The sequence below is a fragment of the Limulus polyphemus genome, unplaced genomic scaffold, assembly GCF_000517525.1.
Source record: "Limulus polyphemus unplaced genomic scaffold, Limulus_polyphemus-2.1.2 Scaffold1510, whole genome shotgun sequence".
NCBI lineage: Eukaryota > Metazoa > Arthropoda > Merostomata > Xiphosura > Limulidae > Limulus > Limulus polyphemus.
Genome location: NW_013667120.1, coordinates 217460 through 232113, shown reverse-complemented (window position 1 = coordinate 232113; position 14654 = coordinate 217460). Strand labels below are relative to the sequence as shown.

At 30.6% G+C, this 14654-nt stretch overlaps 1 protein-coding gene across 3 annotated transcripts in view; it reads left to right on the top strand.

Annotated features, from left to right (window-relative positions):
- Positions 1 to 14654, top strand: part of LOC106463892 (coiled-coil domain-containing protein 39-like) — a 69250-nt gene that overhangs the window by 42335 nt on the left and 12261 nt on the right. For all 3 annotated transcript variants that reach the window (XM_022391528.1, XM_022391530.1, XM_013923972.2), the window contains exons 11-16: positions 2677 to 2766; positions 5242 to 5406; positions 6155 to 6292; positions 6998 to 7114; positions 12033 to 12172; positions 13757 to 13829. In XM_022391528.1, the coding sequence (XP_022247236.1) occupies positions 2677 to 2766; positions 5242 to 5406; positions 6155 to 6292; positions 6998 to 7114; positions 12033 to 12172; positions 13757 to 13829 (723 nt within the window). The remainder of the gene's footprint in view (positions 1 to 2676; positions 2767 to 5241; positions 5407 to 6154; positions 6293 to 6997; positions 7115 to 12032; positions 12173 to 13756; positions 13830 to 14654) is intronic.

Genomic DNA, 14654 nt, shown 5'->3' with positions numbered 1-14654 from the left:
TTCTGTCTAGCTGCTCTGCAACGATAACCCAATTTGTGAAGAATCAGTTGAACAGATTTTGGGTTCATCCCACCAACTTTGGCCACTTCTGCAGTCGTTAATCTGGGATCCATTTCGATGCTCCCCTTGACAGCCCTTTTTGTCCTCTCCGATGGACCAGGACGACCCGGACGCTGCTCAGTTGTTTCCTTGCCGTGTTTCCTGAACCGCACGATGATTCTGTTGACTGTCGAAAGCGGGATTCCCAAATTCTGTGAAATTTGCCGCTGACTTATTCCACCATCTGCTTGACCAACTATCCTTCCTCTAACAAAATCTGACAATTCGAGAGAACCTTGAGTTTTAGGAATGTTGTAGCACAAGATAATTAGCGTGCGGACCATTTTCATTGATACAGTGCTCTGTGAACACAAATTAGTTAGCATAAATCAGTTAAATGACGAAAAATTAGGTGTCTATTTACTTGTGACCACTCAGTGTATGTGCAAATGAAGTGGGCTGTTGCTATAGGAGCAAGCCTTGGCACCACATATGCATTTTTTATATTTGGTTCATGGCAAGATCACAATCATTCAACAGTGCATTGATGCTGTTTGCAGACTTATGGCTGGAGGAATATGTCACAACCGCTTTCTTAAGTTGCTAAACAGTATCAGGGAGAAAGAACACAACATTTTGAAGAAAGGAGTCTTCATTGTTTTCAGTGGAAGGGGATAAATATGCATAATAAAGCATTTAGAACAGCATTAAGTTTTGAAACCATACATCAAGCCAATATGGAGTAATATCCTCATCTGCAAAATGAAGATATGGTAACAAAAAAGAACTCTCTGACCCAAAAAATAATTTAAATGAAGAAGGGCTTATTCCTGGCATCATAAATAAACTGTTATCTAAGATTTGAAGTAAACCACAAACTTCCATCCAAACTCCAAAATCAACAGCCATTTTTATTTGAAAGATGGCTGAAGAAACTGAAATCACAAAAATATCATTTGACTGTATGCTTCTCAAGTTTTTCTGTGCAACTTCAGAGGACCCTTATGCCTTAGGTCTGCTTAACTCTATGGCACTTGGCTGGGTCTACCCAGCACTAAAATAATATAAAATAAACTTGTAGCCATCCTTCTTTTTGCTTTGTTGTTGAAGATTGTGAACTATTGGTCATGGCTGCATAAAAGTTAATGTGCTACCTTAAGCCATTATTTTACATTGAAAGGTATGGCTTTGCCATTGCATTCTCTGACTTTGAGTACATTGTTTAAGCCACTTTATGTCAGATGTCCTCTCATGTGAGCCATCGTGTACAGAATCATGCACTTTCTGAAACTTTGGCAATCTGTTTATATCAAGTTTTTATTATTATTGATCTGAATTACCTACTATCCATATTTGCTGCACACTTTTCTCTTGTGACTTTGTATTTGTAGCTGGGTTGATTTTTTTGTTTCCAAAAACTCAACTTTCAATAATAGCCAAAGTAGATTTTTTTTCCATTATTTTTTCCTCAAAAAATGACTATTCTGATTCAGAATGTCTCCAGTGTCCTTGAATTTTCACCATCTGAGTTTGTTCGTTCTCTCACACATTAGTTTAGGCTGCTTCTTTTGTAGCTGTTCTAGGCTTCATCTTACAGCTGTTTTACAACCATGCTGTATCTTTGGCTCCAGCAACTGGAATTTCTCTGGAGAACATCCTATAGGCTGGTTTGTGAAAATCTCTGTATACTTCCATAAGTTATTATAAATCGCATCCTGATTATTGAATCAGAAGGGTTTTGTGCTTGTTGTAGCACAGAGTTGTCCCAGTTGATTTTGATTTAGTAAGTAATGCATTTTGTTAGTTTTTTCTGTTGACATGTCATTCATTAGCATGCTTGTATGAATAAAAATAAATCAGTTCAGCACAACAGATGAGTTGCTTCAGACTTTGCTATTCATGCCTGTCACAAATTAATTCAGGTGGTTACCGTATTCTCTGTTTACAACCAGAATGATTGACATTTGGTTTACACTTTCTACTCTGGGTATTGTGGATATTATGACAGATAATGATTAGCCTGTGAGTCTGATGAAAGAGGGCATAATCATATTAGCATGTAGTTATTTTTTTTTAAAGAAAATTTTATGGAAAACTGTGTAGAGGAGGTGGAACAAGCTAGGAACAGAGGAATTAGACTTACTTCTTGTCACAAACCAGGAATTGTTTGCTTCAGATTATTATAGAAGTATGAATCTCTTTACTTCCTTTTAATTCCAAAAGAGTAATGTTAAGGATTGATTTTATCTATAGATTTATGATGATGAGACAGATAGCAGTGAGCTCAAAACTGTAGAACAAATGCCAAAAGGCAAAAAAATAACTAGGAAAATCTTCAAGGCTGTTATGAGATAGGGAGGTATGTACTTGAGTCTCAATAATCCTATTGAACATTAGTGCAAGTGGGATTATTTAATTTGGAATTCATACTCAGGATTTATTTAGTAGACTATTCATGTCATTCGAAAGCCTTTTATATCCTCTTATATGTTTTTTAATATGTAATATAATTTTATTAAATTGTGTAAAATATAATGTTTGTACAAAGTGAAAAATATTAAAGTGTAAAGTTTTTAGCTTGAACATACAAACACAAATATGTCATTCTATACTGGCACTGATATTTTTTTCTTGCAGGGTGTCCAAGCATCCAATCGAAATTTAGATTCTCGTCTTCGTCAGTTGGATCAGAATGGAGTAAGCCAGGAGGAATTAGTCTATCACTTGGTGAGCCACATGACTAATATTTTGTATTGTCTACTGCCTAGGACAAGTTAAGTTTAATTTTGAGTAACCTAAAAATAAAACATTTGTTGGAAGTTGAAGGGCAATGGCAGTCACACAAAAGAATACCATTTGAAACTGTTGCCATGTTGCCCAAGTTGTACCTACTTATTGTGAAATTCCTGGGAGAGCCATATACAAGAATATTTACTCATAATGATTTTATACACCATTTAATGGAAAAAATATTTTTGGTTTTCTTAAGTATTAATTAGCTACATAGTTTTGGCAAGTTAACATTGATTATGAAACAACCATTACCCCTATGTGTACAGGTGAGGGTCGAAGTGTACAGGTCATGACCTACTACAGAGTTGTTTTCACAATTTAATTAAACAACTTTGTTATCAATGTATGTCAATAAATTTTATGTCATAACTTAGTTTATAATTCAGATTTTAAAATTAAGTGTTAGAACATTAAATTTTTTGTGTGTGACAATATTTTGTTTTATGAATTACATATTTGAATTTGAAAGAATAATTCATAAAGTAAAAATATTATGAAGAAAAAGCAAACTTAGTGTGCTTCAGGGACTTTGTTCATCCAAGTACAAATACTTGAAAAATACAAATTTAGACATAAGTACTAAATTTCTTATTTTTTATTTATTGTTATAAAAGTAACTGAATGTAAAAATTAGAAGCTTATTAGGTTAGCAAAGACAATTTAAATGGAAAGAAATTCCTCATAATGGCATGTGCACATTGTGAGGTTTGATTTTGTAATTCAATGTGCATACTAGTAACTCAATTTTTAGTTTTCACAAAGCTGTCCCACTGTGAATAGCTTTTGCCATACTCTGAGATGGTCTAGAATACAGCTGTAAAGCAAAAAAATAAATAAGTGCAGATTTGAAAAGCATGAGCTTGGGCTGTAATAATTAAAAGAGTGTAATTTTCTGTTAAAATGGGCAGTGATTCTAGAAAGAAGAAAAAGATAAGTTAAATCTATTTTTTATTTTTCAACTTTTTATTTTACCTTACACTGCTGAGTTTGCTACAGTTAGTGTTAGGTTTGATTAAATATCAGATAAAATATAAAGGTCTACTGAAAATGCTTTTGATATTCATTTAGGTGGTTCTAGAGGTGATGCAAAGAAATATGAAAACTAGAAGATGAAAAAGTATTTTTCTTTTTAAAATGATAATCTCTTTGCACTCAAACTGTCTCAGTAAGGGCTTCATAAGTTCAGATACAGATGTTTAGTAAAAATTCTTTATTAAAAAAATCTGATTTTTATGTACAATAGACTAACAATAGTTATTAAAAACTTACAAAATTTCGTGAAGATACACTCAATAAACTCAGAGTTATAGTATGTATAGTTTCATGGTTATGTGATGGTTACAAGGTTGGTCAAAATGACCAAGCCCAGATATAGAGTTAATAAATAAATAATTGTATTTGAAATGTACAATTAAGATGATTCATTAGTTTCCTTCTGGCTAGTGATCATTCTTCTACAGTAAATGGTAAATGCCAAATAGTGTTTTGTGACTCAATCAGTACTGATGAATTTCAGACTTATTTAATTTCAAGAACAAAACAATAACTCTTAGTGATTGACTTTGAAATGAAGATTTCTACTTTAATTTCTGTTGTTATTTAATAAGCTAAGCATAACTTTTAATTGTAATTGGTTATATTGAAGTATTTATTGTAACCTGTGCATTCATTACATATATTCTTGTTTATATGTTTTGCACATAAAAATTTTAATGAAAATTGAAAACTTATGTTTAAATTATAAACTGAGTGCAATTGTATTGTTTTTAATTTTAAAACTTTGCTTTGTCTGGTTTGAAGCACCCAAATGTTGAAGTTAGTTTTTTGGACCATTAGTAAAAGGTGTATTGAAGTCATATGTAAGTTTGTAAAAATAATATTTGTCTAAAAAATGTGATAGAGGTTCAAACTTAGTCAACTATACATAAATTGTGTTAGTTATAGTATGGTCTCTTCATAATTCCTCTCATATATTAGTAAGCTTGGACAAATGTATTGTAAGTGTAGGCATTGCAGTTTTTCCAGGTTCACTGCTTTGGGAAACTAAGAGTTTTGAAAACAGATAGTCATAGTAGGTACACCCATACACACATGCATTCTTAAATTATTTTTATGTAATATGCAACCAATGTAAAGAAATGTTTAAGTGTCAATATTCTGTGTGGTTTGTCATATCATTTTGGCTTTAGTAGAATGTTTCTTTGTTATGATTTTGAAAAATAAAACACATATTCATGTTTTTGTTGTAAAGATTTATGAATTTTTTTTCTTTGTTATTTTATAGTATTCTTTACAAGTGGTTTTTTGTTTGGAGTTGAAATATGAAAAGGATTGGTATTGTTTGATATACAAAATACAGACTTTACAGCTTTTGTTGAGGAAGCTCATATTTTATTGTGACAAATTTAGGATTATGAGATCCAGCAGCTGCATCAACGGATTGCCCATATGGCTGGGGAAAAGAGAGAGGAAGAACAGGTTCAGTTAGAGTTGGAAGTTCAAGAACTAAAGGAATCATTAGACAGTCAGACCTCTACTTACTGTATGCTTTCTCAAGAAGTAAAAAAAACTGAGGTATGGACAGTGTTCAATACTATTAATGCATTGAACATTTGAAGTCTTTAGGGTTAAAACAATATAATTTATGAGAGCTTTATGTTCTGTTATAGATAACTTTATTTCTTGAATACAAAATTCAAAATAACATTTAACATGGTCTGTTTTTTTTTACATGAAAACTAAGGTTTTGTTCAAAAAAATGCAGTATTAAATACTGTTCTTACTAATGCTAAATCAAAATTGATGTTTAAATCTGTGTTGCCTCTCTAAAATTCCGCTGATGTGTTTTTTATGTTATTTTTGGATTATGTTGCTATATGGTGTGTGGGTGTTCTTCAGGAAAATATACTAGATTGTTAAAATTTATTAATTAGTCATTGCACTTTCTTTACAAGGAATATATATACACATATATATAATGATAGGCATTTTTGGAACCATTTGCCTTATAGGTCTACTTACAGCTGCTACTTCAGAATGTCAAGAGCAAAGCAGTGCAATGTTTAAGAAATAATCGTTTTTTATTTTCAATAAGCATGTGCAGCATAAGCTGAGATAAGAACAACCACTTCAGACAATAATGCAGTTTCATGATTTCAACAAAAAACTACATAAAATGTATATTGTTTGACATTTACATTTAACAAGATATAGTAGTGTGTACTCTTTAACAATATGCAATATTTATGTGAAAGGAAGGTTGTAATATTCACTAACATATTGCTTAAGATTAATTACAAGTCTGAAAAATGATTTTGCACAGGAAGGTATACGTTACTGGAAGAGAAAAATGGAGAAAATCTGCAAAGAAAGAGAAGATTTAGACTCAAAACTACACGAACTTTATTTACATAATGAAACTGCTGAACGTGAATCGAGAAATATGACTTCTCAGAAAGAGGTAAATATCAGTTATCAAAGTAAAGATATAAAATTTGACTAAAAAACAAGTCATGGGTATTTTAAAAATTTTTATCTATGTTTTAATTTATATATTGACTATTTTCTATAAACAGATATTCATGGAAAATACTAATGTAGCCATATATGACTATATTACTTATTAAGTATAACTTGCTTTTTTTATTGTTAGTTATTGTGTTTCAGCTGAAAAATTATTGTTATTTCATGATTAAGTATTTAGTGTGTTAAGTTAATTTGTGGCATCATTAATATTTAAAAGATTCTTTATAAATACAGGATAAAAAAAAATTTAAAAGAGATAGTACTCTTAGTAAAGAAGTTATTTTACAAAGAAAACTGAGGCACTATTTAATTGTTTTTATTTTTGTATTTTCAACATATCATTATTTTTTTACTTTTTCAGGTGAGTGTTGCAGCTATTTATTATGGAGTATATGAAATCAGTTTGATTCATCTGTTTTTATAAATAATTTTTGAAGTCATGGAGTTCTAAATTCATATAAATTAGAGGAGTATGTGCTAATCCAAGATAATGTATTTGCTTTAAAGATCAATTTAAAACATAATACATAAGTGAGTCATTTGGATAGAAATGTAGCCCTTTTAAAGACTGATGTTTTCTTGAATATCATATATTTCTGACATAACATGTTTAATAAAAGCCAAATAAAAAACTTTTTAGGATATACTTGTGGAAGAAAGCCTGCTGAAGGTCAAACTGAAAGGCTTACACCAAGTTTTAAATGACTGTGTGAACACAAAATTTGCAGCCCAGAAGCATCAACTTGACATAGAAACAGTATGTTATTTTTAACTTATTATTATTTTTATTGACCTCAGTAATTTTTTCTCTATCAGATTATTACAATTTATTTTCAAATCTTTAAAACAAATGCATTATTATATAGGCAAGTAAAATTTACGTAATTAAGTATTTTTTAAGTGGCTGGATCATTATTTTAATTTTACTTGTGATAGTCTTTAAACAAAAATTATTCATCGAAGAATGAATCCATAATAAAGATATATATACAAAGGTTGAGTATATTATGATTAAACTGTTTTGGAGCCTCATTACAGTCCATAATCATCATGTCTGGTCAGTCTTTATCTGACCACTGTGCATTTTGACAAAAACCATGTTAAAATTTTATTGGATAGTCAGCATGCTTACCCTAGAGGAAAATATTTTTTTACTGATATTTCAACATTCTTTGAAGAAGTTACTGCTTATGTAAGTGGGATACAGTTGTGGATTTGGTGTATCTGGATTTTCAGAAAACATTTGATAAGGTGCCACATAAAGTGCTTGTTAAAAAGTTATCTCTGCAGGTGTGTTGTATAGGTTTGCTCATTGGATAGAAACTGGCTGGATGAAAAAAGCCAAAGGTTATTTTAAACAGAGTTCAGTCAAACTAGATTAATGTCACAAGTGGGGTACCTCAGTTCTCAGTGTTAGGGCCTTTGCTTTTTTTTTATTTATAGAAATGATATAAATGAAGAAATGATCAATATGTTATTTAAATTTGATGATGATATTAAAGTTTTGGATGTTGCTGACTGTAAGGAGGATGGTGAAGTTTACTAAAGGACTTTGGTTATTTGGTGAGTTGGGCTGATAAAATGGCAGATGGATTTTAATTATAATGAGGGCAAGGTAGTGCATGTGGAATATTACAATTTGAATCTTGAGTGTAATTTTGATGGGAATAACTTAACAAATCCTTTATGATTATGTACTGTTGCAACATTTTGCTTATCATTGCTAAGATGATTTTTTATAGCCTTTTCTTGCTGGCCCTGGTGACCCAATTGATCCATATTTTATCCTTTTGTTTTCTGATGCCATTAAGTACAAGGTGTATCCTCATCTTCAAAATTCTAAGTACCCAGTCTGAACACATTTTATAATCTGAGTATATGAATATTTTGCATTTAAAAAGGCTGTGACATATCCTTCCAAAAAGTGATAAGTTTTGGTGTCATTATGTTGCCTACAAAATGGCAAACAATGTCAAAATATAGCTCTGGTACATGATGTTCCACCACAACTTTATATCTGCTGTGGTTGTCATATGTCTTGCTGATTTGCATATTCAAAATCATAATAATATAATGTAATTAACACACTGTATAATATCTTCAAGCATAGTATACATTATTATCCTTCTTTTCATTTTCTCTTATTTCATGCAACTTCTATTTCCCGTCTCTATCACAAATTCTTAAGTTTTAGAAATAATTTCCTTGAATTTTGTTACTTCAATGAAAAGTAGTTACACAGATGTTATATCTTTTTTTATGTTTTTTGGTGTTTTGAAAGTACAATTTGGGAAGCTATAAGTACATTAATTGATGGAACAAAAACCACAGGCTGCACACACACACACATTAAAAAAATTAGAAACGTGAAATAAAAAAAGAGTGAAAACAAATTACAAAGGCCGATGCAGAATTATCATTTGTCCAACCCCCCCATAAAAAGAAACACTTAAGCAATTACTTTTATCGATTGAAAATACTAACTTAGAAGTTTATTCAGTGGTTTTTTGTGAAATTATCTAAATTTTGGTGGTGTATTAAAAGTGCTGTTTATTAAATATACTAACCTGACTAACTAACAGTAAATCAAAATGGTTATTTTATCATTTTTATTTTGATAGGTCGTCTACATTAATTTTCTCAACCACTGTATTTTCAGCTAAATCAAGATACATTATTCATTATTCCAACTAACATATAAAACTAATAACCACAAGGTAAAAGAAAAATTTGCAAATCTTGTATGGGGTACAGGTACCAAGGCCTATGTAATAACAAAAATAGCCTGTAGCAGTCCAAGCATTTTTACCACATTTTCAATAGATTAGTCAGTTTTTTCCTTATCCCATCTCTCTAGTATAACATATCATACGCATGAAAAATTAAGGTTTTTAACACTATTTCCTTTTTTTCTTTCTGTTTTTGATTTTTAATAGTAACGTTATGCCCAAATTTATCATTGATAACAGACATCATGATAAAAACATGAATTTCAATTTTGAGTATCTTTATGCTGCATACTGATCAGTATGTGTATGACCACAAGTTTTTATATCCAATTGAATATTCTTTTTAATATACTTCTGACATATGATTAGACAATTCAGAAAGTTGATATTTTGGAGAATTGTTAGCAGTTAATCATTAATATTTGAAAATAATATATTGAAATATTTTTCAGTACCACAGTGCAATATAACCATGAACTTGGACACATTTCTTTCATGTGATCCAGCAAATAATTACTAACATTCTTTAGTTTTAGAAACTCATACATTTTCATTAAAAAAAGAAAACTAAACTGATATTTTCAAAACATATTTCTTCAATAAATGGTTGAAATACATACATTTTACACTTTTTGTTTAATGCTTTTGATTTGCCACAACTTGCTTATTCTTCCCAAACCAACTTCCTGAGATATAATGAAGAAATTACAATAAACATACAGGTACGTGTATGCAAATGTTTGATTTACTTCTAATAAAGATTATTAAAGATAGATATCTAGAAAAAATTTGTTAAGTTGAAATAACATTTTACCTTTATGGCTTCATCAGAGCTCTTATAGAACAGATTGATATGATAACTGATGTTAAGTTATAAATTAATAATGGTTCATATGTCATGAAAGATTATTCTTGTTAGAACAGGTGAGTAACTACAGGACTATCCTGAGTTGCAAAAATGTGCTTTCAACTTTTAAAATGAATACATGTACTTTAAATTATCCAAAAATTATTGTTTAAACTGTATCTCAGAACATGATTGTGCCTTGACCATTAGTTTAAACATTCAATTTGGTTTCACCTTACAAAAAGAGATTTTTTCTGTATTATATTTTCTAATAATTTATATTTTGTATGAATTGCAAATTAAACAATATTAACTTTAGATCAGAGCAAGCTACCTACTTAAAGCAAAACTAAAAATGAACCAGGTAATCAGTATAGGTAATTACATAGTCATTCCTACATTTATTCTGTTAAAGATTGAAATGTATTGTTTCATCAGTTGGATACCCTTGCTGTTAATGATGTTTTTGTCTGTAATACAGATGACATCTCACATGATTCAGCTAGCGTAGGAGATTTAGGTTACTCCTAAACATATGTATTAAATAAACTAGAGATACAAAAAATCTATACAAAAAAGGTTTAATAATATAAAAATAAATAGAAAGATAATAAAATTAGATAGATATTCTAATCAATATTGTTAATGAAATTAACAATAAAGAAATAATAGATTATGCCTTTCTTACAGAACACAAACACTAGGTATTTGTCTTCAAGTATTGTCATAGATTTAATCTTCAATAAATAACAACATTGGTATAACCATGTATAAACAGAGCTTTCTTAAACTCTCTGTAAAATCATTTTGTGACCAATGAAAACCCATTAAACAGCTCCGACAATGTATCATGTATGTAGTCATATAGCAGAACATTAACAAGAGTACATCCAAAAAATTAATGTTTTAAATATAAAAAATAATAAATTAAATGAATAATACAATAAGCATCTATAATACTGGTTCTGTATTGAAAATATAACAATGCTAAGTGTAATACAAAGAAAACAATATGTTAAACACACTGTAATACAACTACTTACTTTAACTAACCTCTGTCACTTAACAAACCACAAAGAGCAGGTAACAGGAACTAAATGCTGAAAGTAGACATGATAAGCCTTAAGAAAGTTCAATTATAGTAATAAGACTTAGAAAGGAAAGTTACAACAATAGTAAATATGGCAAATAAAGTAATTAGCAAAGACCAATGTAGCTGAACTAATGATAAAATGCCAAACCATATACAGGACAGTTATATAGCTAGTATTCATTCATTTCACCTTCCTCTGGTGCCTTGCAGCATTGAAGAGAGAGACAGAGAACGGTTTATTCCTCACTTGTTCTATTCCTGTATCATCATGTTTTGGGGGGCACTAAGGACGCCTTCAATCCATTGTCTATGTGGTTGTCCTTTTGTTTCCCATCCATTTATCTTTGTATTGAATACTCTTTCTGGCAGAAAATTTGGATGTTATCTAATTAGGTGTCCAAACCACTTGACTTGTTGTCTCTTGATGTATGACAAAGCTGGTTCAGTTTTAATCTTTGTTCTTGTGTCATATAGATAGTATTAAGTATACATAATAAGAACTAAAATGAATGGGAGGTAAAATTGATGTTGGTCAATACACTGAAGCAGTTTTCTGTTACCTTAATTTCCAAAGGATTAAAGTGTAGACATGACAGTTTATAAAGGTTGTAATATTCTGTAAAATGACTAAACCAATAATCAGTAGCCAAAGTATTGTTGGATGTCCCACAAAACTGAAGGAAGTTTGTGTTGAAAATGTGATAGGAGAAACCTTGTATGTGAAAAATGAGAGTGAGTTTGAGCTCTGTCCAAGAAGCTATGTCAGGTTGAACAAATTATATTATATCTAATTAGCTGTGAGTCATAAATATTGTAACATATCTTACTTGAAATATTTTTATTTGGGAATGTAAAGTTTATAACTTCAAAATTGAAATTGTCCAATTTATTGAAATATTTGAACTCGAAATTTTGATTGATGATGCTGATATCAAAATCCAGGTAGTGTGCTTTGTTTTTAGTGAAAGAGCTTTTTCTCAGAGTGAACTCTTGTATTGTTTTACAGGCAGTAAAAGAGAGAAAGGAAGAAATAAAATGTTGTAAAGAAATGTTGCAAACAGAAATAAACCTTGCCCAACAGAAAAAACATAAACTTAGCCAACAACTTCAGGAATGCAATAATAAGATCAACAAATTGCAGATGAGGTAAATCCAAATTTTACCTAATGCTTTATTTGTAGTGGTAATTATATCATAAAAGAGTTGTATATAAGGCTCTGTTTGTGTTTTTTTAGTAAACAGTTCAGTTTAATCTTCCTTTTACAAATAGTGAAGCATTAGATGCTCATTTTCTAAGTAGTTTATATTTGTATTGTTCATAATATATAATTTGGCATTTGGGTGGTTTTTGTTTTGAAAGGGATTATTCCAGTAGAATATTTTTTTCCTGTTTACAATCAAAAGAGATAATTTTATATACATATGTCTCCAGGAGATGTGTCATCTGTACATTTGCTTTTCATGCCTGCACCTTTTGAATGATTTCAACCAAAAATGGTGTGCACCCTTAGGGTTCCCAGAGGAGTGTTATAGGAAGGGGTGGATCATTGTTTTGATCTGACCCCAACCCTGGTCATACTTTTAGTTTGTGACCATTCTCAACTAAAATTCTTCAACTCAACATCATAAGGGATGAATTCCCTACATCCTTTTCTTCCCGTTTTTCACTATGTTGACTATTTCATTTAATCTCTATAATTCTTACCATTAATTTTGCTTTGTTTACAATTTTCCTTCATACCAGTAATTTAAATTCGTGTGTTGGTCCCTAGGAGCTGGGGTCTGCCATATCTGCTTCCACTGTTGCTCACCTTTTTCATCTAATGGCTGAACTCATTTTCCAATGTCCTAAAATTGTCAGTTCTCCCTGACCTTATCATGGAATGCCTTCCATACTTATATTACAGTAAAATGTATCTGTAATAGACCTACTTTACACATTTTCAGCCATGTTTTTTCAGACATGTTTTCTGTGCTGTTCCTTTTGTCTCTTTTGAGTTTGGGTACTTACAAGTCTTACCCTTCTACAAACTTTCAGTTCTACCTTAGTTTACCTTAAGGCAGATTTCTTCCAGCATTTGTCACTCTTTTTTTCCCTATTGTTACTCTTACCTTTAATATTTCATGTTTCCATTTATTTTGTGTTCTGTTTAGATTTCAGGTTTGTCGAGGGATACCTCCTCTTTCTTCCCTCTATGTTGGGGTTTTTGCCATCTTCAGTTCATTCCCTTCTCACATGGCTTCTATATCAGAAGCTATAATTTTCCTGTATTGAAAATGTATTTCTGATAGGTAATTCCCTCCACTTACACTTTCCACCCTTCTTCCCCACCGAAAACCGGTGCTTCCATCTTCTGCCAAACAAGAAGTGATAGTTTGGTGGAAAAGTAGAGAGGGAGTCACGTGCATCATGTGACTATGTCATACTCCATTGGTGGAGGATTTGCATGAGAGACATGTTGGAATCACTAGATTCCAATAGGGGGGGAGCAGAAGGTTTGTGGTATGCATTAAAAAAGTTTGCATATAGAGGGCAGCACTAAACAGGAATAGCTAATCTTGTGAGCGGAGGGATTTACCTATTGGAAATAAATTTTCACTATAGGAAAATTATAACTTTCTGCTATTCATTAAATATACATTGTTATTACACATTATGTAGATGATTTGGGGAATATTTGTATGTTGGTATTTGATTCTTTAAACTTGTTTTTAATTTTTTTCTTAAAGGTACCAAGTATTATTAGGAACATTGGGAGTAAATGAAGAAGATGAAAAAAGTCCGGCATATTTGCTTATCAAGGTAAATTCCTGTACTGCCTTATATTCTGTTAGTTTTAAAAAGTAATTTTGCAAATGAATGACATATATTTTTAATTTATTTAGGAGTATATTTTATGTTCCCACTAATCATAAATCAAACCTTTGGAATACATATACCTTGTACTTTTCCAAGTGAATTTGTTTCATTTTCATTGAAACTGTACTACAGTATTCTAATATATGTATTTAAAACTACAATTTTAGGTTTTAAATCTATTAATTTCAAATATGGAGTGCAAGAATTCTTTGACAAAAATATTCTTGCATAATAAGTGTGTTCAATCTAAAAACTAAATGTTAATTAGTAAAATACAATACTTTTTTTTTCATTAGTACAACACGTTAAACTTCCACATCTCTATAAGACTTCAAATGTGTAATTTAACTTGTGTTTATGCAACATGGTGATTCATAAATGGACTAATTGGAGTTTATCAAACTTTAAAATGGTTTTTCAAGTTTTTAAAAATATACATATTGTAACCTACACCTGCATTTACAGGAATCTTAACCTTGGCCATTGTGTGGACACAAATTCACAGTAACTCAGAAGTATGATATAATAAAATTTATGCAGTATTTGGTCCATGAGCCTGGTTAGTATAGTTAAGAACAAGCAACTTATGAAAAATATACAAATGATTAAGGCAGTGGAGTATATAGTGCCCAAAATAAAGCAGTTATTAATCATTAACAGTAAATTACTTCTGCATTATAAATATAAGTGCGTAAACAAACAATGATTCATGTGCAACTTTTCCATAAGTCATATAGTCCCACTAATAACTGACAGTACCAGGCCTAA